Genomic DNA, 27,557 nt, shown 5'->3' with positions numbered 1-27,557 from the left:
ACTCCAAAACCTGAACATGAACAGTAAAGCTGGTAAGTAACCTGTATAATATACTTTATGTAGCCATCAAAAGGGATATGGGGGCCACATTCATTGATTCTTTGATTGAGCGCTTGCATGTCTTCTGTTTGATTCCGAGTTATATCTGGTACATTGTGTTGTCTTTATACAGTACCGATTCTGGTAATGGGAAAATGTGTGGTTTACATTTTTGGATAATTGACAATAGCATATTTTAAAATAGAATATGATGTTGAAGGGGTGGGGTTAGAATATAAAAGGCAACATTTTCTGTGAGCACTGAGGTTTTGTGAGAAGGTGATGATTATTTACGCAGATTTAAAGTTAAATAGTGTGAAAATCCATTGTGCCCAATGCAACAACGCTAGCTGTTTAAATCCAAATTTGATTATTTAAAATGTTTCTCAAAAAATAAAATAATAATGTTCATATTTTCAGGAAAGGGGGATGTGATTTTTTGCTGTGGTTAAGTGTCTTCTTACCTAGGTTACTATGAGTTGTTTTGAAGCCACGCATATACACATATGATTTTAAACCTGAATTTCAGGCAGTTCATGTTGCATGTACACATACAGTGGGGAGAACAAGTATTTGATACACTGCCGATTTTGCAGGTTTTCCTACTTACAAAGCATGTAGAGATCTGTAATTTTTATCATAGGTACACTTCAACTGTGAGATACGAAATCTAAAACAAAAATCCAGAAAATCACATTGTAAGATTTTTAAGTAATTCATTTGCATTTTATTGCATGACATAAGTATTTGATACATCAGAAAAGCAGAACTTAATATTTGGTACAGAAACCTTTGATTGCAATTACAGAGATCATACGTTTCCTGTAGGTCTTGACCAGGTTTGCACACACTGCAGCAGGGATTTTGGCCCACTCCTCCATACAGACCTTCTCCAGATCCTTCAGGTTTCGGGGCTGTCGCTGGGCAATACGGACTTTCAGCTCCCTCCAAAGATTTTCTATTGGGTTCAGGTCTGGAGACTGGCTAGGCCACTCCAGAACCTTGAGATGATTCTTACGGAGCCACTACTTAGTTGCCCTGGCTGTGTGTTTTGGGTCATTGTCATGCTGGAAGACCCAGCCACGACCCATCTTCAATGCTCTTACTGAGGGAAGGAGGTTGTTGGCCAAGATCTCGCAATACATGGCCCCATCCATCCTCCCCTCAATACGGTGCAGTCGTCCTGTCCCCTTTGCAGAAAAACATACCCAAAGAATGATGTTTCCACCTCCATGCTTCACGGTTGGGATGGTGTTCTTGGGGTTGTACTCATCCTTCTTCTTCCTCCAAACACGGAGAGTGGAGTTTAGACCAAAAAGCTCTATTTTTGTCTCATTAGACCACATGACCTTCTCCCATTCCTCCTCTGGATCATCCAGATGGTCATTGGCAAACTTCAGACGGGCCTGGACATGCGCTGGCTTGAGCAGGGGGACCTTGCGTGTGCTGCAGGATTTTAATCCATGACGGCATAGTGTGTTACTAATGGTTTTCTTTGAGACTGTGGTCCCAGCTCTCTTCAGGTCATTGACCAGGTCCTGCCGTGTAGTTCTGGGCTGATCCCTCACCTTCCTCATGATCATTGATGGCCCACGAGGTGAGATCTTGCATGGAGCCCCAGACCGAGGGAGATTGACCGTCATCTTGAACTTCTTCCATTTTCTAATAATTGCGCCAACAGTTGTTGCCTTCTCACCAAGCTGCTTGCCTATTGTCCTGTAGCCCATCCCAGCCTTGTGCAGGTCTACAATTTTATCCCTGAGGTTCTTACACAGCTCTCTGGTCTTGGCCATTGTGGAGAGGTTGGAGTCTGTTTGATTGAGTGTGTGGACAGGTGTATTTTATACAGGTAACGAGTTCAAACAGGTGCAGTTAATACAGGTAATGAGTGGAGAACAGGAGGGCTTCTTAAAGAAAAACTAACAGGTCTGTGAGAGCCGGAATTCTTACTGGTTGGTAGGTGATCAAATACTTATGTCATGCAATAAAATGCAAATTAATTACTTAAAAATCATAACATGTGATTTTCTGGATTTTTGTTTTAGATTCCGTCTCTCACAGTTGAAGTGTACCTATGATAAAAATTACAGACCTCTACATGCTTTGTAAGTAAGAAAACCTGCAAAATCGGCAGTGTATCAAATACTTGTTCTCCTCACTGTACATGATTGATGGATTAATTTGAAAGTCATGGTAACTTTGCTCACAGTTTATATTCTACAGTCCATAAATACTAGTCCTTGGAATCAAGAAGCAATATGAAACTGGAAAATGCAGCTCTAGATTTCTTAACAGGAAGAACATGAAGAACGTCTTTAAACTGTAACAACAGTGTCCTTGTAATCCAACAGAACTCAGACAAAATGATGAGCTCCGCATTGTTCTGGTTGGGAAGACTGGAGTTGGGAAGAGTGCAGTTGGAAACACCATCCTGAGGAGAGAGGCTTTTGTGTCTAAGCTGTCCTCTTCCTCTGTGACATCAGAATGTGTAAAAGTCAGCAGGAAGGTGGATAAGCAATGGGTTGCTGTTATCGACACTCCAGGTGTGTTTGACACTAAGTTAACAAGAGAGGAAGTATTGAGAAAGATCAAATCTTGCATCTCTCTCTCTGCTCCTGGTCCCCATGTGTTCCTGATAGTGCTCCAGATGGGTCGATTCACAAAAGAAGAGAAGGTCACAGTGGAGATCATCCAGACAATCTTCGGAAAACAGGCAGCAAACTATACAATGGTGCTCTTCACTCATGGAGATCAGCTGGGGGATAGATCAATTGAAGGCTATATGCGTGAGAGTCCAGAGCTACAGCGTTTGGTAGCCAAATGTAATAACATGTATCATGTCTTCAACAACAAAGATCAGAATCCCTCTCAGGTCACTGAGCTGCTGAAGAAGATAAACAATATGGTGGCGGTGAATGGAGGAAGCAATTACACCACTGAGATGTTCCAGGAGGCTGAGAGAGCGATTGAAGAGGAGAAGAACAGGATCCTGACAGAGAATAGAGTGGAGTTACGCAGTGAGATAGCAGCACTACATTCTCAATATACAGGAGAAGAATTGGAGAGACAAAAAGCACACCTAAGGAAAGAACATGAGATAAAAGCTAGACAAAGAGCTGAGATGATAAACAGTTTCATTAAAGGTAGCCTTTTTGTCCTCGGGGCTGTTGGAGCTGTTGGAGCTGTTGGAGCTGCAGCATATTTTGGAGGACCTCAGGCAGCAAAGGAAGTAACACAAGTACTCATTTCAAATAAATGCCCCATACAATGAGAGTGAGGAACCTAACTCTACCGTTTACTGTATAGTTCCTATGATGTACTCAATGTTTAGGTCTGTATTTTATAGGTTTAGAGTTCAGATGTTGTGACCTGATGTCTCTCTTGTGGTGACCTGATGTCTCTTTTCCATGTACAATACCATTAAACATCAGACACTAATCCCCTGCGGATGTTGTTTATATGGTATTAGTTAATCTATTCAATGGTCTGGGAAATTATTAAATAAAGATTAATTAATTAACTAAATTTAATAATTTATTTATTAATTTATTAATTTATTATTTTTCTTTTCAAAAAGCACTGATGTTTTGCATTCTTTTTATGTGTATATTGGATAAATATATACAGTGAGGGAAAAAAGTATTTGATCCCCTGCTGATTTTGTACATTTGCCCACTGACAAAGAAACGATCAGTCTATAATCTTAATGGTAGGTTTATTTGAACAGTGAGAGACAGAATAACAACAACAAAATCCAGAAAAACGAATGTCAAAAATGTTATAAATTGATTTGCATTTTATTGAGGAAATAAGTATTTGACCCCCTCTCAATCAGAAAGATTTCTGGCTCCAAGGTGTCTTTTATACAGGTAATGAGCTGAGATTAGGAGCACACTTTTAAAGGGAGTGCTCCTAATCTCACCTTGTTACCTGTATAAAAGACACCTGTCCACAGAAGTAATCAATCAATCATATTCCAAACTCTCCACGATGGCCAAGACCAAAGAGCTCTCCAAGGATGTCAGGGACAAGATTGTAGACCTACACAAGGCTGGAATGGGCTACAAGACCATCGCCAAACAGCTTGGTGAGAAGGTGACAACAGCGATTATTCGCAAATGGAAGAAACACAAAATAACTGTCAATCTCCCTCTACCTGGGGCTCCATGCAAGATCTCACCTTGTGGAGTTGCAATGATCATGAGAAAGGTGAGGAATCAGCCAAGAACTACACGGAGGATCTTGTCAATGATCTCAAGGCAGCTGAGACCATAGTCACCAAGAAAACAATTGGTAACACACTACGCCGTGAAGGACTGAAATCCTGCAGCGCCCGCAAGGTCCCCCTGCTCAAGAAAGCACATATACAGGCCCGTCTGAAGTTTGCCAATGAACATCTGAATGATTCAGAGGAGAACTGGGTGAAAGTGTTGTGGTCAGATGAGACCAAAATGGAGCTCTTTGGCATCAACTCAACTCGCCGTGTTTGGAGGAGGAGGAATGCTGCACTATCCCCACCGTCAACCATGGAGGTGGAAACATTATGCTTTGGGGGTGTTTTTCTGCTAAGGGGACAGGACAACTTCACTGCATCAAAGGGACGATGGATGGGGCCATGTACCGTCAAATCTTGGGTGAGAACCTCCTTCCCTCAGCCAGGGCATTGAAAATGGGTCGTGGATGGGTATTCCAGCATGACAATGACCCAAAACACACGGCCAAGGCAACAAAGGAGTGGCTCAAGAAGAAGTACATTAAGGTCCTGGAGTGGCCTAGCCAGTCACCAGACCTTAATCCCATAGAACATTTTTGGAGGGAGCTGAAGGTTTGAGTTGTCAAACCTTATTGACATGGAGAAGATCTGCAAAGAGGAGTGGAACAAAATCCCTCCTGAGATGTGTGCAAACCTGGTGGCCAACTACAAGAAACGTCTGACCTCTGTGATTGCCAACAAGGGTTTTGCCACAAAGTACTAAGTCATGTTTTGCAGAAGGGTCAAATACTTATTTCCCTCATTAAAATGCAAATCAATTCATAACATTTTTGACATTCGTTTTTCTGGATTTTGTTGTTGTTATTCTGTCTCTCACGGTTCAAATAAACCTACCATTAAAATTATAGACTGATCATGTCTTTGTCAGTGGGCAAACGTACAAAATCAGCAGGGGATCAAATACTTTTTTCCCTCACTGTATATATATATATATATATATATATATATATATATATATATATATATATATATATATATATATATGTACTGTAGGGGTGTATTGCGGTTTGGGGGTCACAGTTCGCTTCAGTTTTGGTACAGCTGGAAAATGAAATCTCAACAGTAACTGTAGTAAAAAAAAAAAGGTCTAAAGATGTACAACTAACCCAGGAATAGATCATGAGCCATATAATGTAGGGCCAGGTTATAAAACAGGGTATATCTTTTGCCTAATTCCATTTTCTCTGTTTTTATTTCTCCACTTTTCCATTTTTTTCAGGTTTTCACTCTCAAAGTCACACTTTTGCTAGTAAAACAACATAATGTGAGGTTTTAAGTCCACAATAATTTGTAAACCACATCAGGAGACCATTTTTAACATCTGGTAAAAATCTAAGACATTTTCATTTTTGGGTGTAGATACCCTTTAATTTAGGTGGGCAAGAGCCTTGCTTGGTTAGCAGTGTTTCTGTAGCACATGTCATTGCAGAGTTTGCTGAAAAAATCACCACTGAAGCAAATAATGATATCATTCTTCCAGGTATACATAGACTACTTTGTAATTAACATTTAATTGAAAATGATTTTGGGAAAGGCTTTCTATCTACCAGAAGACAGTTGTCATTAGCATCATCACTAACGGATATAGTGGCAGACAAAGGCAGGGGCATTCCCGCATTGTTGCCTTTCCGGAACTGGAAGGAAAATATGAGTCAATTATGCATTTTGTTCATATCTTATCATCATCTTCGGCAAATTAAATAATGTTCTAATAAATTCAATACATTTAGTTGACTTCTACTGGGAAACCAAAATGTTCCCAAAACTGGAGATTTAAATGATAGAGAATCCTCCAATTCTGGTTTATCGACACCACCACTCGCCATTGTATATACCTAGTTCCCGGCTACGCCTCACAAAAGGATAGTTTAAAATGCAGCCAATTAAGATTAGAATTTTGAAATACGTGTGCATAGGCTCTAGTTGTTTTAACAGAATAGCCAACAATGTTTTTCAGCTCAGATTGACTCTGAGGCATACAATGCTGTCACAATAGCTGATGTGGATGCGGTGTAGGAGTCAGGCGCAGGACACAGAGGCTCAGTCAAAACGACTTTACTCAGACTGAATAGAGAACAAAATCAAACGGCCTCGAAAACACAGGAGGCAAAACGATTACGCAACACAGTGCGTAAAATACTCGTTCCACAATAAGAACGTACAGAGACACCAACGGACAGGCGGACAATCACACACAACTGCAAACAAAACTAAAGGAAACTTATAGGTGACCTAATCAATACATAACATGAAACAGGTGCACTAACAAGACAAGACCAAACAAACATCGAGACATCAAGCGGTAGTAGCTAGTACTCCGGGGACGACGAACGCCGAAGCCTGCCCGAGCAAGGAAGAGGAGCAGTCTCGGCGGAATTCGTGACAGTACCCCCCCCCCCCTTGACGCGCGGCTCCAGCCGTGCGCTGACCCCGGGCTCGGGGACGACCAGGAGGACGCGGAGCAGGGCGCGTGGGATGACTATGGTGGAACTCAGTCAGGAGAGATGGATCTAAAATGTCCCTCCTAGGCACCCAGCACCGTTCCTCCGGGCCGTACCCCTCCCACTCCACGAGATATTGTAGACCCCCCATCCGACGTCTCGAATCCACGATGGACCGGACCGAGTACACCGGAGCCCCCTCGATGTCCAGTGGGGGCGGAGGAGTCTCTCTTATCTCATTGTCCTGGAGTGGACCAGCTACCACCGGCCTGAGGAGAGACACATGGAATGAGGGGTTAATGTGATAATCATTAGGCAGTTGTAACTTGTAGCAAACCTCGTTCAATCTCCTCAGGACTTTAAATGGCCCCACAAACCGCCGACCCAGCTTCCGGCAGGGCAGGCGAAGGGGCAGGTTTCGAGTCGAGAGCCAGACTCGATCTCCAGGTGCGTATACTGGACCCTCACTGCGGTGGAGATCGGCGCTCGCCTTCTGCCGACGGATGGCTCGCTGCAGATGGACGTGTGCAGCGTTCCACGTCTCCTCCGAGCGCCGAAACCACTCATCCACCGCAGGAGCCTCGATCTGGCTCTGATGCCATGGTGCCAGAACCGGCTGATACCCTAACACACACTGGAAAGGGGTCAGGTTAGTAGAGGAGTGGCGAAGAGAGTTCTGAGCCATCACTGCCCAGGGGATATACCCCAACCACTCCTCCTGCCGGCCCTGGCAAAATGATCTCAGAAACCTACCCACATCCTGGTTCACTCTCTCCACCTGCCCATTACTCTCAGGGTGGAACCCCGAGGTAAGGCTAACCGAGACCCCCAAGCGTTCCATGAACGCCCTCAGACTCTAGAGGTGAATTGGGGACCCCGATCAGACACTATATCCTTGGGAACCCCGTAGTGCCGGAAGACGTGGGTAAACAAAGTCTCAGCAGTCTGTAGGGCAGTAGGGAGACCCGGCATTGGGATGAGACGACAGGCCTTAGAGAACCGATCCACAACGACCAGAATAGTGGTATTCCCCTGAGAGGGGGGAAGGTCTGTAACAAAGTCCACCGAGAGGTGAGACCACGGCCGTTGTGGAACGGGCAGGGGTTGTAACTTCCCCCTGGGCAGGTGTCTAGGCGCCTTACACTGAGCGCACACCGAGCAGGAGGAGACATAAACCCTCACGTCCCTAGCCAATGTTGGCCACCAGTACTTAACACTAAGGCAGTGCACTGTCCGGCCAATACCTGGATGTCCAGAGGAGGGTGACATATGAGCCCAATAAATGAGACGATCACGGACCTCGAGCTGCACGTACGTCCGACCCACTGGACACTCTGGGGGAGTAGGGTTGGTGCGTAACGCCCGCTCAATTTCCGCATCGACCTCCCATACCACCGGTGCCACCAGACAAGACTCCGGCAGTATGGGAGTGGGCTCAATGGACCTCTCCTCTGTGTCATACAGCCTGGACAGGGCGTCTGCCTTACCGTTCTGGGACCCTGGGATGTAGGTTATCTTAAATATGAACCGGGTCAGAAACATGTTCCACCTAGCCTGACGAGGGTTCAATCTCCTAGCCGCCCGGATGTACTCCAGGTTACGGTGATCAGTCAGAATGAGAAAAGGGTGTTGAGCCCCCTCAAGCGAATGCCTCCACACCTTTAGAGCTTGAACCACGGCTAACAGCTCCCTGTCCCCTACGTCATAATTACGTTCTGCCGGGCTGAGCTTTTTAGAATAAAAAGCGCAGGGACGGAGCTTAGGAGGCGTGCCGGAGCGTTGCAACAGTACTGCCCCAATCCCGGCCTCTGACGCGTCCACCTCTACCTGGAACGCTAAAGTGGGGTCCGGGTGCGCCAGCACCGGAGCCGATGTGAACAGGTCCTTCAGTTTACCAAACGCCCTGTCCGCTTCAGCCGACCACTGCAAACGCCCCGGGCCCCCCTTGAGCAGGGAAGTAATGGGAGCTGCTACCTGTCCAAAACCCCGGATAAACCTCCGGTAGTAATTGGCAAAACCCCAAAACTGCTGCACCTCTTTAACAGTGGTTGGAGTTTGCCAGTTACGCACGGCTGACACACGGTCAATCTCCATCTTCACCCCTGACGCGGACAACTGATGACCCAAGAAGGAGATGGACTCCTGGAAAAACAGACATTTCTCTGCCTTGACATACAAGTCATGCTCCAACAGCCTACCCAACACTCGGCACACCAGGGCTACATGCTCGGGTCGTGTAGAAGAGTACACTAGGATGTCGTCAATGTACACTACCACTCCCTGCCCATGCAGGTCCCGGAAGATCTCGTCCACAAATGATTGGAAGACTGAAGGAGCATTCATTAACCCATATGGCATGACGAGATACTCATAATGACCTGAGGTGGTACTAAATGCCGTCTTCCATTCATCTCCCTCCCTAATGCGCACCAAGTTATAGGCGCTCCTGAGATCCAGTTTTGTGAAGAAACGCGCTCCGCGTAATGATTCAGTCATACTCGCAATCAGAGGAAGAGGGTAACTGTATTTAACAGTGATCTGATTGAGACTGCGATAATCAATACACGGGCGCAACCCTCCATCCTTCTTCTTCACAAAAAATTAACTTGAGGACGCAGGAGAAGTGGAGGACCGTATGTATCCTTGTCTCAGGGACTCCATAGCCGCCGTCTCCTCTTGAGACAGAGGATACACATGGCTCCGCGGGAGTGCCGCACCTGTCTGGAGGTTTATCGCACAATCTCCCTGTCTATGAGGTGGCAATCGCGTCGCCCTGCTGAACACGAGTGCCAAATCCTCATACTCAGGGGGAATATGCATTGCGGGCACTTGGTTCGGACTCTCCACCGTGGTCGCCCCAACGGAAACACCTAAACATCGCCCAACACACTGGTCAGACCACTCCTTGAGAGCCATCTGTTGCCACGAAATGGTGGGGTCATGGGTGATTAACCAAGGAAGCTCCAGCACCACGGGATACGCAGGAGCGTTGATCAGGTACAACTGAATGATCTCCTCATGACCCCCCTGCGTCTTCATCTTTAGTGGCGCTGTGACCTCCCTAATCAACCCAGATCCCAACGGGCGGCTATCTAGGGCATGGACAGGGAAGGGTGCATCAACGGGCAGGAGGGGAATCCTTAACTTAATAGAACATTTCCGATCAATAAAGTTCCCAGCTGCGCCTGAATCGACTAGCGCCTTATGCTGGGAATGAGATGCAACCTGAGGAAATACCACAGGTATACACAAGTGAACAACAGAGAGCTCTGGGTGAGTGGGGCACCTACTCACCTGGAATGACTCCCCAGTGCGTGACCTGTTGCCCCGACCCCCTGGAGACCCTCCCCAGCACCTAGCCGCAGCGTGTCCTCCTCTCTCTAGCGCCAGCACCCTTGAGCTCCATAGGGCTAGGCTCGGAGATGCTGGGGGATGGAATGGACGGCCCCAACTCGGGACGTCCGTGGGTGGCCAGCAGGGTATCCAGACGGATGGACATGTCCACCAGCTGGTCGAAGGATAGAGTGGTGTCCATGCAGGCCAGCTCTCGTCGAACGTCCTCACGTAGGCTACACCGGTAGTGGTCGATGAGGGCCCTCTCATTCCACCCCGCATCCGCCGCTAGAGTCCGTAAATCCAGGGCGAACTCCTGTGCGCTCCTCTTCCCCTGTCGGAGGTGGAACAGACGCTCCCCCGCCACTTTACCCTCAGGAGGGTGATCGAACACAGCCCTGAAGAGGCGGGAGAACTCAGCGTAGCTGATGGTGGCAGCGTCTATTCCCCTCCATTCGGCGTTGGCCCACTCCAACGCCTTGCCGGAGAGACAGGAGATGAGGGCGGAAACGCTCTCGTATCCCCGGCTGCGGTGCCATCATACGCCCTCAGGAGCGAGAGACGAATCCCACTGGACTCCGGAGCTGGTCTGGTGGGGCTGGCCGATGGTGGTGGTAAGGTAGGAAGAGGTGTGGGCACGCCTCCCCTTTCCCATCGGCGCAGGGTGTTCATCACCTCTTGCATGGCGGAGCCGAGTTGCTGGATCCTGGTGTCCTGGCAGCTGACCCGATCCTCCAGATACTCGGTCGCCACCGATGCTCCTGCTGACTCCATGGTATTGGAGTGTGATTCTGTCAAAATAGCTGATGTGGATGCGGTGTAGGTGTCAGGCGCAGGACACAGAGGCTCAATCAAAACGACTTTACTCAGACTGAATAGAGAACAAAATCAAACGGCCTCGAAAACACAGGAGGCAAAACGATTACGCAACACAGTGCGTAAAATACTTGTTCCACAATAAGAACGTACAGAGACACCAAAGGACAGGCGGACAATCACACACAACTGCAAACAAAACTAAAGGAAACTTATAGGTGACCTAATTAATACATAACATGAAACAGGTGCACTAACAAGACAAGACCAAACAAACATCGAGACATCATGCGGTAGTAGCTAGTACTCCGGGGACGACGAACGCCGAAGCCTGCCCGAGCAAGGAGGAGGAGCAGTCTCGGCGGAATTCGTGACAAACGCAGTGTAGGCATAGCCTATAGGCCTAGTGGTTTTATTTGTATATACTGTATATATATATATTTGTATGTATTCATTTGGATTAACAGTGCTGACCAAACCGAGGTCCTGTACTGAATTGTTCGGTAAGAATATGTGTACCATCACACCCCTACAATACTGTGTAAGTGTGTATAACATAGTGATTATGCATCCATAATAACAACATTAATCAAATCAATCACCCATTAGAAGTTGATAGAAAGGAGTAGTGCTTTTGAATTTCTCTTCCTGCTAGGTAATTAATAAAATTATTTAAAATATTTGTCTTTCTTTTAAATCTTCCCTCGCATATTTCACACACGTCTACTTATCACAAACTCTGTGTATGTCTTTCTCTCAGGAACTGGAATGGTCCATGATCTGAGACTGGTGTTGGTTGGTCTGGACAGAGTGGGGAAGAGTGCAGCAGGGAACACCATTCTGGGCCGAGAGATGTTTGAATCTGGGGTCAGTTTCAGGTCTCTGACCCTGAAGAGTGAGAGCAGAGAAGTAGAGGTGTGTGGGAGGAGAGTGATGGTGGTGGACACTCCAGGTCTGCTCAACAGTGACCTCTCTGAAGAGAAAACCCAAGGAGAAATGGAGAGGGCTTTGTCTCTCTCTACACCAGGTCCCCATGCCTTCCTACTGGTCATTCAGCTGGGACGCTTCACAGAGCAAGAGAAGAGAGTGATGGAGACACTGGAGAAGATGTTAAGTCCCTCTGTCAGTGAATATACTATAGTGCTCTTTAGTTATGGAGACAGACTGGAAAACACATCCTTAGATGAGTTTATTAGAGAAGATCAAAACCTGAAGAAACTGGTTCAGAAATGTGGAGGGCGTTTCCATGTGTTCAACAATAATAACACAGGCAATACCAATCAGGTCAGGGAGCTTTTAGACAAAGTAGAGCACTTAATAAGACATAGTACTCAACCATATTATGTGAAAGACATCAAAGGACTAAGGAAATTCTGGATACTATCAAAACTATTATCCATTTTGGCGATGGTAATGTTACTTGTGGGTTGTTGGGCAGTGTTGGGAAGTAGGAAGTGAGCTGTGGACGAAACAATTAGCGCACGATCAATGAACCTGGAAGGGTGAAAGTGAGTTAAGAGGGACACTTTAAGACACAGTGCAGGCAGCAGGCATGATGATGGGGAAGGAATTCCTGTATGTGACAGGATCAGCAGCTGTTATTAATTAAACTAATTAGAAGACAACAGAACAATGACATGAACATCTCTCACTTCTAGTTTGGATTTGACTGATTTCTTATCAGGATGTTTATCAACCCATCAGAGCTAGTTAACTGTGAAGATTGTTTTTAAAAGGCTCAATAATGACTCATTAAATTACTACTTTTAATGTCAGTGTAAATACTTCCCATTTCAATCCTTGAAGGATTCATTTCATATACAGCATTTAGATAGTTTCATTCCATTAGAAGTTTCATTCCATCAGCCATTAGGCTGCTGAACAGTGAATGTCCATGTAAATGGACAAAAAAGTATATTGTGTTTGGAATAAAAGCTGTCTTGTTTCATATTAAAGTGAATAATTTTTAATTTGGTACTGAAATCTACTGCCCCTTGTTTATACCACCAAAAAAAAGTTTAATGGTGCCAAATCGATATAGAGTTGCATTGCAGCTCTAACAAATGCATGGGTCGAAATACAGTATGCTTAAAAACTCCTAAATGTACAATGGCAAACCATGGATGATAATGGATGGAGGGGTCAGACAGTAGGTAAGATGTAAGACCTGGGCTAAGAGCAGGGCAGCATCCTGAGGACAATAGATGTGTAAGTAATCCTAATACCTTTTCATGGACTGTATTTGAACACTTTCTTCTATTAGGGTGTGAACTTGTATGGTCAGGGGTGATAGGAGAGACAGGAAGGGTGATAGGAGAGACGGGAGGGGTGATAGGAGAGACAGGAGGGATGATAGGAGAGACAGGAGGGGTGATAGGAGAGACGGTAGGTGTGATAGGAGAGATAGGAGGGGTGATAGGAGAGACAGGATGGGTGATAGGAGAGACGGGAGGGGTGATAGGAGAGACGGGAGGGGTGATAGGAGAGACGGGAGGGGTGACAGGAGAGACGGGAGGGGTGATAGGAGAGACAGGAGGGGTGATAGGAGAGACAGGATGGGTGATAGAAGGGACAGGAGGGGTGATAGGAGAGACAGGATGGGTGATAGAAGGGACCGGAAGGGTGATAGGAGAGACAGGAAGGGTGATAGGAGGGACAGGAGGGGTGATAGGAGAGACAGGAGGGATTTGTGAGACAATAACAAGGATGAGGAAGGTGATACACTTCGTAATATCCAAAACTTGTTTCCTGCTTGTAGAAGGACGCGTTTACAGGAATGTTATCTCTAACTACAGTGAGGGAAAAAAGTATTTGATCCCCTGCTGATTTTGTACGTTTGCCCACTGACAAAGACATGATCAGTCTATAATTTTAATGGTAGGTTTATTTGAACAGTGAGAGACAGAATAACAACAACAAAAAAATCCATAAAAACGCATTAAAAAAATGTTATGAATTGATTTGCATTTTAATGAGGGAGCATTTGACCCCTCTGCAAAACATGACTTAGCACTTGGTGGCAAAACCCTTGTTGGCAATCACAGAGGTCAGATGTTTCTTGTAGTTGGCCACTAGGTTTGCACACATCTCAGGAGGGATTTTGTTCCACTCCTCTTTGCAGATCTTCTCCAAGTCATTAAGGTTTCGAGGCTCCCTCCACAGATTTTCTTTGGGATTAAGGTCTGGAGACTGGCTAGGCCACTCCAGGACCTTAATGTGCTTCTTCTTGAGCCACTCCTTTGATGCCTTGGCCGTGTGTTTTGGGTCATTGTCATGCTGGAATACCCATCCACAATCCATTTTCAATGCCCTGGCTGAGGAAGGAGGTTCTTACCCAAGATTTGACGGTACATGGCCCCATCCATTGTCCCTTTGATGCGGTGAAGTTGTCCTGTCCCTTAGCAGAAAAACACCCCCAAAGCATAATGTTTCCACCTCCATGTTTGACGGTGGGGATGGTGTTCTTGGGGTCATAGGCAGCATTCCTCCTCTTCCAAACACGGCGAGTTGAGTGATTGCCAAAGAGCTTGATTTTGGTCTCATCTGACCACAACACTTTCACCCAGTTCTCCTCTGAATCATTCAGATGTTCATTGGCAAACTTCAGACGGGCCAGTATATGTGCTTTCTTGACAGGGGGACCTTGCAGGTGCTGCAGGATTTCAGTCCTTCACGACGTAGTGTGTTACCAATTGTTTTCTTGGTGACTATGGTCCCAGCTGCCTTGAGATCATTGACAAGATCCTCCCGTGTAGTTCTGGGCTGATTCCTTACCGTTCTCATGATCATTGCAACTCCACGAGGTGAGAACTTGCATGGAGCCCCAGGTCGAGGGAGATTGACAGTCCTTTTGTGTCTCTTCCATTTGCAAATAATCGCACCAACTGTTGTCACCGTCTCACCAAGCTGCTTGGCGATGATATTTTAGCCCATTCCAGCCTTGTGTAGGTCTGCCCACACATTTTCTATAGGATTGAGGTCAGGGCTTTGTGATGTCCACTCCGATACCTTGACTTTGTTGTCCTTAAGCCATTTTGCCACAACTTTAGAAGTATGCTTGGGGTCATTTTCCATTTGGAAGACCCATTTCCGACCAAGCTTTAACTTCCTGACTGATGTCTTGAGATGTTGCTTCAATATATCCACATAATTTTCCTTCCTCATGATGCCATCTATTTTGTGAAGTGCACCAGTCCCTCCTGCAGCAAAACAACCCCAACGCATGATGCTGCTACCCCAGTGCTTCACGGTTGGGATGGTGTTCTTCGGCTTAAAAGCGTACCCCTTTTTCCTCAAAACATAACGATGGTCATTATGGCCAAACAGTTCTATTTTTGTTTCATCAGACCAGAGGACATTTCTCCAAAAAGTATGATCTTTGCCCCATGTGCAGTTGCAAACTGTAGTCTGGCTTTTTTATGGCGGTTTTGGAGCAGTGGCTTCTTCCTTGCTTAGCGGCCTTTCAGGTTATATCGATATAGGACTCGTTTTACTGTGGATATAGATACTTTGGTACCTGTTTCCTCCAGCATCTTCACAAGGTCCTTTGCTGTTGTTCTGGGATTGATTTGCACTTTTCGCACCAAAGTACGTTCATCTCTAGGAGACAGAATGACGGCTGCCTGGTCCCATGGTGTTTATACTTGCATACTATTGTTTGTACAGATGAATGTGGTACCTTCAGGTGTTTGAAAAGTGCTCCCAAGGATGAACCATTTTTTTCTGAGGTCTTCAATGATTTCATTTGATTTTACCATGATGTCAAGCAAATAGGCACTAGGTTTGAAGGTAGGCCTTGAAATACATCCACAGATACACCTCCAATTGACTCAAATGATGTCAATTAGCCCATCAGAAGCTTCTAAAGCCATGACATCATTTTCTGGAATTTCCCAAGCTGTTTAAAGGCACTGTCAACTTAGTATATGTAAACTTCTGACCCACTGGAATTGTGATACAGTGAATTATAAGTGAAATAATCTGTCTGTAAACAATTGTTGGAAAAATTACTTGTGTCATGCACAAAGTAGATGCCCTAACTGACTTGCCAAAACTATAGTTTGTTAAAAAGAAATATGTGGAGTGGTTGAAAAACAAGTTTTAATAACTCCAACCTAAGTGTATGTAAACTTCCGATTTCATCTGTATATACATAAATTATTTCAGCAGATACTGTGCGTTTTTTTGTGGCTTAATTTGTGAGAAATGACCAGTGGTGGAAAAAGTACCCAATTGTCTTACTTGAAAAGTAAAAGTCACCCAGTAACATTCTACTTGAGTAAAAGTCTAAAAGTATTTGGTTGAAAATATACTTAAGCATCAAAAGTAAATGTAATTACTAAAATATACTTAAGAATCAAAAGTAATAGTAAAAGTATAAATCTCCTCAAACCAGAAGGCACCATTTTCTTGTTTTTTTAATTTACGGATAGCCAGAGGCACATTCCATTATTCAGACATCATTTTAAACAAAGCATATGTGTTTAGTGAGTCCGCCAGATCAGAGGCAGTAGGGATGACCAGGGATGTTCTGTTAATAAATGTGTGAATTGGACCATTTTCCTGTCCTGCTGTCACGCCCTGGCTCTGGGGACTCTTAAATGTTGAGCCAGGGTGTGGATTTTCTATGTTTAGTTTTCATGGGTTTTGTTCTAGTTCGTCTATATCTATGTTGGCCAGGGTGGTTCCCAATCAGAGACGGTTGTAGCTCGTTGTCTCTGATTGGGGACCATACTTAGGCGGCCTTTTGGCACTTTTGTTTTGTGGGATCTTGTTCCGAAAGGTTTGTGTTATTTCACCTAGGACTTCACGTATCGTTTGTTGTTTTTTGTTCGTGTTGTGTACACTTAATAAAAGTATGTACACCTATCACGCTGCGCCTTGGTCCACCTCTTGTAACGATCGTGACACCTGCAAAGCATTCAAAATGTAACGAGTACTTTTGGGTGTCAAGGAAATTGCATGGATTTAATAAGTACAATATTTTCTTAAGGAATGTAGTGAAGTAAATTTAGTCAAAGATATAAATAGTAAAGTAAAGTACAGATACCCCAAAAAACGACTTAAGCAGTACTTTTTATGGAATTTTTACCTTAGTACTTTACACCACCAGAAAATACAGACATTTAACCAGTAGGCTACACACAAGCCTTTGCAACAACCATAAATGCAATTGCCTATATATATATATTTTTTTCTTCATTGTGGCTAGTAGAAAGTTATGAATATACAGAACAGTTGTATTTTTAAAAATCCCGTTAAAAATTTTTGTTGTATGCCAATATGAACTGTTTGGGATTTTTTTTTACAGACTTCTGAGCAGAATTCGTGAGAAAAAAAAAAAAAAATCTGTGCGACTTAATTTGTGGGAATTATTATTTTATTAATGCCAATGCTGTTTTCTATGCTTGATTTCGCTTAATAATTCGGGATACTGGTGCACTTTTAGTCATAAAGGCCCTTTTTTCGTGTTGGCAACAGTACAATATTTTCTTCATGACATATTTCATATTTCATGGAGCCTACATTACACGATTTTCTTCATAATGCATTGAAGTTAAACAGGTTCATGTAAAATCATGAATTATGTTGGCTTACACTTTGGCTCTTCCAAGGCCTTTTCATTATGATTATTACGGTCGAGTCAATCATGTTATATACTTAGGCTATTGTAACACGTTCAACCAGTTAGCAATTCAGAAATGTCAGTTTCCTAGTACCGACTAGCACACTTATGCTGGCTTCACATTCTCGTGGGAAATGAGAAAATGGGACGTCGTAAATCCGACATGAATGTGTTCAAGTGCTTTTGAAGTCGGAACAATTCTGAAACCAATAAGATTGGCAATAATGTTTTCTCAGTTTCTCACCTGTAATTCCTACTTGGAGGGTCATTCAAGTGAAACTTCCCAGTAAGAAATAAGAATTTCTGATAGCACCTGAACGCGGCATTAGTATGTGTGATCGACAACAGTAGGTTCTGGGTCCCTGCATGTCCAGCCCCCATACCCATTCCCGACCATTGTGGAGTGAGTCAGTAGCCTACTATGTGTCCGTGCTGTGTGCAGTCAACTAGTATAATTATTGTTTGTGAAGTAAGTATGGTGATTATTATTATTCTGAACAGAATTCAACTACAATTTATTAAACGGGATTAAATAAAGACAACAGTTCTGTATATTTATAACGTTCGATTAGCCATAATGAAGAAAAAAAAGGAAATATAGGCTATCGCGTTTATGGTTGTTGCAAAGGCTTGTGTGTAGCCTACTGGTTAAATGTGGGTCTTTTCGCGTGAATTAAGCCACATAAAACACACGAAATCTGTTGAAATACTTTATGTACATATCTGCACGGATTGAGTGTGAGATTATGTTTGGAAATAACGCTGATCTGATTTTTAACATGTTTATTCTGTTAGTCAGCTAACCTCCTGTCTACCTATGGTCCCTCCCATCCCTGGCATGGGTAGACATTCCTGAAAACAATGGCACTATACTTTGCTTAAACCTCAAGCAATTCATGTCATTAAAGACTAGGATGTTCCAATGTGATTAGCCAAAAAGATGACAAGATAATCCAGTTGCCATCCAAGGTTGCCATCAAACAGAAATGTCACATTTCATCAAACAGAAATGTCACATTTCTGGTTCGTTCATAGCTTGTTTCCTCTTCATAGCAGGGCGTGTTTATAGGAATCATTTTCTCTAACTATAAGTCACATGATTTCATGAGAAAATGTTTCTGCAGTGAGGGTGTGTAATGCAAGTCAAGGCGTCCTTGGATGAATGTCAACAAGATGCATAACCAGCATTGTTTAGATTCACATGATAAAAATAGCTGTGCACATAATCCTAATAACTCTACATTTAATACATATTACTGCTTTATTTACTACATTTGAACATTGTCATCTTTTATGGGGTGAACTGGTATGTTTAGATTTAATTAAGGCTTAGTTTCATGGTGGTTATGAGGAGGTTGTGGAACTGAATCCCCATTGTTGGGTTCCAGGTGGCAAAGAGCCAAAAGTCATACACCCCATGTTTGTTTAGCTATGGTATCTCACAGCACAGACACTTCAGTTAGATTAAACTTTTGTGGGAGTCTTTTAACAATAATAGTTATGCATCTTTTTGGCATTTATCATAGGACACCTTGTCCTGCATTACACACCCTCATCCTCAGAAACATTTTCAGGTTAATGGATTTACTATTAATGGTGTTGTCTTGGATCTTCACCATCTTACAATTCTAAATCAGCATAATGACTTAAACCGTTTTTACCATTATGATAACATTATGCCACAAGTAGTAACACCAATGACACATTTTAGGTAATTCAGGATTTTCTTTAATGAAGACCGCAGATGCTCTAAGGTCATTAACTCTTTAAAAGTATTTAGGTGATATGATTAATCACTTGGGTCACATTGTAATTTCCAGTCATTTAAATTGAGTAACACGAATGACACTTTATTTAGACACACATTTTATTCTATTGAGAATTTGGTATGACATACTAAAAGGGTGTGATTAGCTGATAATTTAATTTAATATAGACCCCTCCCCGTTAACAGTTTGCCACTGGAGGGAATGCTCAAGGCCTGTTTTTCAAAGGGGTAACACCAATGGCATAAAACTAAGGGACGCATTATATTTGTAATATATATATATATATATATATATATATATATAAATAGCCTTCTTTATTTGTATTGATTTGTTTATGTATAGTAATATGTTTGTTTACTTTCAGGCATTCAAATTAATAAATATCTTTAAATGCCCAAAACTGTACTCATCACTACTGGTACAAGCAAATGTGCTTGGGTTATTTCAGTTTATGTGACAAAACAATGAAGTATAGTGTAGAGAATTATTGTACCATCTAAACCGCTGTGAAATATATTTCCAATAACCAAAAATATTGTGTTTTCGGCTCTTTGAAGCTTGTGTACAAAACCAAAAGTAAAAGACACAAAAACAAAACTTAAAAACGTGAAGCATAGAAATAGTGCTGGCTGACGCGTGACACCCATGACTAAACAGCACAGGGAGCTGTGACTCACTGGTCTGGAATCTCCGGCTTGTTAAAGCAGGAGGTTAGCTAAGATTTTGAGGGACTTTGAAAAACTTGTTTTATTGGTTCTCCATAGAGCGAGAAAGAGATTACAGTACCAGTCAAAAGTTTGGACACACCTACTCATTCAAGGGTTTTTCTTTATTTTTACTATTTTCTACATTGTAGAATAATAGTGAAGAAATCCAAACTATGAAATAACACATATGGAACCATCTAGTAACCAAAAAAGTATTAAACAAGTCAAAACATATTTTATATTTGAGATTCTTCAAAGTAGCCACACTTTGCCTTGATGACAGCTTTGCACACTCTTGGCATTCTCTCAACCAGCTTCATGAGGTGGTCACCTGGAATGCATTTCAATTAACAGGTGTGCCTTGTTAAATGTTAATTTGTGGAATTTCTTTCCTTCTTAATGCATTTGAGCCAATCAGTTGTGTTTTGAAAAGGTAGGTGTGGTATACAGAAGATAGCCCTATTTGATAAAAGACCAAGTCCATATGATGGCAAGTACTCCTCAAATAAGCAAAGAGAAATGACAGTCCATCATTACTTTAAGACATGAAGGTCAGTCAATCCAGAAAATGTCAAGAACTTTGAAAGCTTCTTCAAGTGCTGTCGCAAAAAACATCAAGCGCTATGATGAATCTGTCTCTCATGAGGACCCCCACAGGAAAGGATGACCCAGATTTACCTCTGCAGCAGAGGATAAGTTCTTTAGAGTTACCAACCTCAGAAATTGCAGCCCAAATAAATGCTTCACAGAATTCAAGTATCAGACACAAGAATTGTTCCACTGCACCAGGGAACATTGAGAGATGAAAGATACCTTCACTGAGGATACAACTTCACATTTCACAGTCTTTCCATGTTTGCTACATGCACTATATCATCCTGTAAAATAAAGTTAATGTTGTACATGCTCTCTGTTTTCTTTATCTTTACATTTGTAAATGTTGCATTACATAAAAATGTTAAGTTGACTTGATGAAAGTTGAGTTATATCTCTTTTGGTTTTGTTGGTCATACTTGCTGTAGTCTGATCTTTTTGTGCCAGACTACGATCTATAATTAGCTAACTAGTTAATTTATATCAAAATCATACATTTGACTAGCTAGCTGATTTCGAGTTGATAGCAAGCAAGCTACAGTTATTAGCTGGCTGGCTTTCTATGGGCGGAACAATGCAAGCTAACGTTAGTTGCTAATTGCTAGCCACAAAATCGTAACATTTAACAGGTTGCAGTTGTCCAATATGTCACTCGTTTTAGTATAGAATAGTTGTTATAATGTTTTGGAAATGTGTGTGATGATTTATGCGCCCTATCCGTGATGTTAGCAGCAAACGATGTCGAAACTCCGAAGGTATGTGCTAGCTAGCTACTCTGTATGGGTTTGTTTATCACGGAAGGGCTGGATGGAAACGGATGGGTTGGATGGTAACGGAAGGGCTGGGGCGCTCCTACATAAAACAATAGTTCATGATTCATTCAATTTGAAATGGGAAACAGGTACAAAAGTATCTATATCCACAGTAAAACAAGTCATATATCTTCATAACCTGAAAGGCCGCTCAGCAAGGAAGAAGCCACTGCTCCAAAACCGCCATAAAAAAGCCAGACTACGGTTTGCAACTCCACATGGGGACAAAGATCGTACTTTTTGGAGAAATGTCCTCTGGTCTGATGAAACAAAAATATAACTGTTTGGCCATAATGACCATCGTTATGTTTGGAGGAAAAAGGTGGACGCTTTCCAGCCGAAGAACACCATCCGAACCGTGAAGCACGGGGGTGGCAGCATCATGCTGTGGGGGTGCTTTGCTGCAGGAGGGACTGGTGCACTTCACATAATAGATGGCATCATGAGGAAGGAAAATTATGTGGATATATTGAAGCAACATCTCAAAACAACAGTCAGGAAGTTAAAGCTTGGTCACAAATGGGTCTTCCAAATGGACAATGACCCCAAGCATACTTCCAAAGTTGTGTCAAAATGGCTTAAAGACAACAAAGTCAAGGTATTGGAGTGGCCATCACAAAGCCCTGACTTAAAAATGTGTGGTCAGAACTGAAAAAGCGTGTGCGAGCAAGGAGGCCTACAAACCTGACTCAGTTACACCAGCTCTGTCAGTAGGAATGGGCCAAAATTCACCCAACTTATTGTTGAACGTTTGTTGAAGGCTACCCAAAACGTTTGACCTATGTTAAAAATTGTGTATGTAAACTTCTGACCCACTGGGAATGTGATAAAAGCTGAAATAAATAATTCTCTCTACTATTATTCTGACATTTCACATTCTTAAAATAAAGTGGTGATCCTAATTGACCTACTACAGGGAATTTTTACTAGGATTAAATGTCAGGAATTGTGTAAACTGAGTTGAAATGTATTTGGCTAAGGTGTATATAAACTTCCGACTTCAACTGTATATAGTCATTGAACACTGGTCACTTTAATAATGTTTACATACTGTTTTACCAACTTTATATGTATACACTGTATTCTAATCAAGGCTCATCCTATATAACTACTGCTGTCCACACCTTTTCTATGTATATACTGTCCATAATGCCAAGTTCAAGTTTGTCCCTCCCTGTTTCTTTCCACTTTCTTCCATTTAGTTTCTAGTGAATATCACCCAGTCCTCTCTCTCACCTCATCTCTATGGTTGTCTGAAGTGGTGTTGCTCTCTGTCTCCCTCTATAGGTGCAGCACAGTATCACAGGCCAGGTGATGTCCCTAAAGATGAACACTCTGGCCAGCAACAAGGCTAACATGCTCAGGGAGGTGCAGCTCATGAACCGGCTGTGCCACCCCAATATACTGGGGTATGACTAGACAGAAAGACACACACACACACACACACACACACACACACACACACACACACACACACACACACACACACACACACACACACACACACACACACACACACACACACACACATTGCATGTACAGTACATGTGTACAATGTACAACACATTCATGTACACACTTGGCTATGTACGGTGCATATTGCACAACCACCCTTTCACCATCACTCAGACCCATTGGTAGTAGCACTGTGTTGTTGTCGCAGATGGAACGGGTTAGTTATTATAATCTCTGTTGTTATTGTGTCTGTAGTAGTCTACCTTTGCTGTGGGTAGAACTTAAACCAACGCTCAACAGCACCCCCCCCCCAAGGGAAAACACACAACTGGCTAGTATTTCTTTTTTTTTTACTGCTAAATCTGGAAAGAAAGACTAACCGAAAACTAGCTAGTAAACTGCTGCAACCATTATCAGATAGAGGACAGACACACACAAACTCTCTTCCATTTTGAAGACATTGCATTGTTGTTTTTAGCAGTATATATGATGTATTTAGGATGTTTTCAATGCTTTCCCTCTCTCTGCTCAGGTTCCTGGGAGTGTGTGTGCATGAGGGCCAGCTCCATGCTCTAACTGAGGTGAGCTCATCCTGATTCTGTCTCTCTGGGGGGAATCCTTGCGTTTTATCTTCCAGAGACAATAGTGTCCATTGGTAACAGAATTGGCTGCATGCATGGGCCATAGCAAGTAAGAAGAGACGGGTTGCATTCCATTTAAATTAAATTCTGCAAATGCCTGCAAAGAACATAGGCTAAGGGCTCTACATAATATTTGGTCCTTCCAATGCCTATGGAAATGTTTAACGTCTCAGGAACCACATCAATTTAGTGTAGGGTTAATGATCATGTAATATGTGCAGGCAGGCGTGCACAGAATCTGTGTGTCTGGAATGGATTTAATCTCATGAACTGTGTGAGGTGATTGACGCGTGTGTGTGCTGCTGTCATGGTTACCCACAGTACATCAACGGGGGTAACCTGGAGCAGCTGCTGGACAGTGACAGGTATCTGTCGTGGTCGGTGAGGATGGGCCTGTCTCAGGACATCGCCTGCGGGCTGCAGTACCTCCACAGCAAGGGCATCTTCCACAGAGACCTCACCTCCAAGGTAGGAGATAGTAGCATACAGGGTACCACACAGAAACACATCCCTTCACTTCATTTTGCATGAATTGTTTGTTTCATCTCCCACTGACTCTCACAAACACTCATATGCCCTCTCTCTCCTCTCTCTCTTTCATAGAACTGTCTGGTGCGCTGTGAGAATGGTGTGTTCACTGCAGTAGTGGGAGACTTTGGTCTGGCAGAGAAGATTCTAGACTACAGGTTAGTACTGTGAGAAAGTCCCCCAGACTACAGGTTAGTGCTGTGAGAAAGTCCCCTAGACTACAGGTTAGTACTGTGAGAAAGTCCCCCAGACTACAGGTTAGTACTGTGAGAAAGTCCCCCAGACTACAGGTTAGTACTGTGAGAAAGATCCCCAGACTACAGGTTAGTGCTGTGAGAAAGTCCCCCAGACTACAGGTTAGTACTGTGAGAAAGTCCCCCAGACTACAGGTTAGTGCTGTGAGAAAGTCCCCCAGACTACAGGTTAGTACTGTGAGAAAGTCCCCCAGACTACAGGTTAGTACTGTGAGAAAGTCCCCCAGACTACAGGTTAGTACTGTGAGAAAGTCCCCCAGACTACAGGTTAGTACTGTGAGAATGTCCCCCAGACTACAGGTTAGTACTGTGAGAAAGTCCCCCAGACTACAGGTTAGTGATGTGAGAAAGTCCCCCAGACTACAGGTTAGTACTGTGAGAAAGTCCCCCAGACTACAGGTTACTACTGTGAGAAAGTCCCCCAGACTGCAGGTTAGTGATGTGAGAAAGTCCCCCAGACTACAGGTTCCTACTGTGAGAAAGTCCCCCAGACTACAGGTTAGTGATGTGAGAATGTCCCCCAGACTACAGGTTAGTACTGTGAGAAAGTCCCCCAGACTACAGGTTAGTACTGTGAGAAAGTCCCCCAGACTACAGGTTAGTGCTGTGAGAAAGTCCTCCAGACTACAGGTTAATACTGTGAGAAAGTCCCCCAGACTACAGGAAGACTATATGACTGGCTCAACATATTCCCACCATGACTGCACATATAACCTAGTCTAGATGAATGCAAGTCAAATACAGTGTTGTACATTCTATTCTGTTTTCCTCTCCTGCAGTGACGGGGCTGATAAGCAGCCTCTGGCCGTGGTGGGCTCCCCCTACTGGATGGCCCCGGAGGTGCTGAGAGGGGAGGTCTATGATGAAAAGGTACTAACAGTACTCTACTGTTTCCTGGCTGCTATCTCATGATGTTATAAGAGTCATCTGATCCCCGTGCATGATGAGAGGAAGAAAACACAGTAATACAATGTAATAAGACACACACACACACACACACACACACACACACACACACACACACACACACCAAACCCCACAGTGTATAACAGACACACAGTTAACCAATGTTTTTCCTTTTGTCACGATCACACAAACCTAAATCAATGCTTTCATACTATCACACAACAAACTGACAGTGTATGAACAAACCTTTAATCCAACTCTTTCACCACCACTATACAACCCCAGTAGGCCTACTGCAGCCAAACAGCACCATATAACCATGTCTACTGCAGCCAAACAGCACCATTTAACCATGTCTACTGCAGCCAAACAGCACCATATAACCATGTCTACTGCAGCCAAATAGCACCATATAACCATGTCTACTGCAGCCAAATAGCACCATATAACCATGTCTACTGCAGCCAAACAGCACCATATAACCATGTCTACTGCAGCCAAACAGCACCATATAACCATGTCTACTGCAGCCAAACAGCACCATATAACCATGTCTACTGCAGCCAAACAGCACCATATAACCATGTCTACAGCAGCCAAACAGCACCATATAACCATGTCTACTGCAGCCAAATAGCACCATATAACCATGTCTACTGCAGCCAAACAGCACCATATAACCATGTCTACTGCAGCCAAACAGCACCATATAACCATGTCTACAGCAGCCAAACAGCACCATATAACCATGTCTACTGCAGCCAAATAGCACCATATAACCATGTCTACTGCAGCCAAACAGCACCATATAACCATGTCTACTGCAGCCAAACAGCACCATATAACCATGTCTACTGCAGCCAAACAGCACCATATAACCATGTCTACTGCAGCCAAACAGCACCATATAACCATGTCTACTGCAGCCAAACAGCACCATATAACCATGTCTACTGCAGCCAAACAGCACCATATAACCATGTCTACTGCAGCCAAACAGCACCATATAACCATGTCTACAGCAGCCAAACAGCACCATATAACAATGTTCGGTGAACTATTCTTTTCCACTTTGACCCAGAAGATAAGTATCCTCCCTTCCCTTACTGCAAATGTAAAACAAAAAAACAGTGTCATTCTTCCTGGGGGGTGTATATAAATAGATTTTAATAAGACTTCATGATACTAAAATGCTGTCAGTTCCCCTTTTGAGGATACCTTTCCCAGTGTATGTCTCCATCTAGTGGATAATATGGAGAACTACAACATGTATGTTTTTTAAACCTAGTCAGACAAACTGATTGACAGCTAGTTGGCTACATTAAAAGATGATGATGATGATGATGATCCTCTGTGTGTGCAGGACTTTGGACTAGACGTGGATGCCTTTGAGAACCTGGTCGGTGACTGTCCAGCACCATTCCTCAACCTTGCAGTCCTCTGCTGCAATGTAAGATACAGACAGACAGACTGACATAATAATTGCATGCATCCATGACTCTGTGTACATACTTACTATAAATACATAGATTGATATACATTCCAAAAAGTAGGCACTGTTTACACTCTTCCTGCTCCCCTCAATCTGTTTCTCCCTCTTTCTCAGATGAATGCAAAGATACGTCCCTCGTTCTCCGAGATAGTGGTGTTGCTGGAGGGGATGGAGAGAGGAGAGGAGGAGAGGAAGACGGTCATCCCTCTGGGTGATTATCTCTCCTCAGAAAACCATCACGGTCCACATCAGCCCCTACCGACGACGGAGTTCCCCCTGTCGCCCCGGCGACCAACGGTTGTCACGGAGCCAGTCGGACATGCTTCCTCCAACGATGCCTCCTCTCTGCACTCCGCGGCAGGACCTGAATAGGGGCAGCATCAAGCTCTACGACACCCTCAACAAGTCTGCTTGACCCCTGAACCTCTCCCCCCCTCAAGGGGAAACTCTTCTTCCGTGGGTCCCCCCGACACTGCCAGTTCCTCCCCTGCACCCTAGAGCTGGGGCGAACCCTCGCCCTCCCCCGGGACCCCGACCTGCAGAGCTTGGGGAAAGAGGAGGAAAAGGTGGGGGTAGCAGAGGTGGAGGATGAAAGGAGGAAGGAGAATGGAGGGATGGTGGAGGATGAAAGGAGGAAGGAGAAGGGAGGGATGGTGGAGGATAAGAGGAGGAAGGATTTTCTCTGGGGGAGCCTATGGACTATAGCAGGTCTCCTGACACTAGAGGGCATTGTCCCTACACCAGGGAGTCTTCTCCTACACCAGCCTCATCCTCTTCCTCCCTGTTTCTGCAGCCTAACAGCTGGGATCACCCAGTCTCCAACGCCCCTCCTTCCCTCCCTCCTCTCCCCCGTTTGGACAACAACAACAATG

At 43.8% G+C, this 27,557-nt stretch overlaps 1 protein-coding gene across 1 annotated transcript; it reads left to right on the top strand.

Annotated features, from left to right (window-relative positions):
* Positions 1-27,483, top strand: LOC121563235. The gene is made up of 13 exons (XM_045213691.1): positions 1-32; positions 2,391-3,182; positions 11,663-12,024; positions 22,697-22,818; positions 23,397-23,445; positions 23,827-23,973; positions 24,109-24,191; positions 24,672-24,686; positions 25,067-25,157; positions 26,506-26,643; positions 26,800-26,997; positions 27,126-27,393; positions 27,479-27,483. The coding sequence occupies exons 1-13, from the start codon at positions 17-19 to the stop codon at positions 27,481-27,483; spliced, it is 2,286 nt and encodes a 761-aa protein (XP_045069626.1). The 5' UTR covers positions 1-16.
* The last annotated feature ends 74 nt before the right edge of the window (positions 27,484-27,557 follow it).

Source organism: Coregonus clupeaformis, unplaced genomic scaffold (assembly GCF_020615455.1).
Source record: "Coregonus clupeaformis isolate EN_2021a unplaced genomic scaffold, ASM2061545v1 scaf0139, whole genome shotgun sequence".
Lineage (NCBI taxonomy): Eukaryota > Metazoa > Chordata > Actinopteri > Salmoniformes > Salmonidae > Coregonus > Coregonus clupeaformis.
Note: the sequence above shows the minus strand (reverse complement) of the source record. Positions and strands in the feature narration are given on the sequence as shown.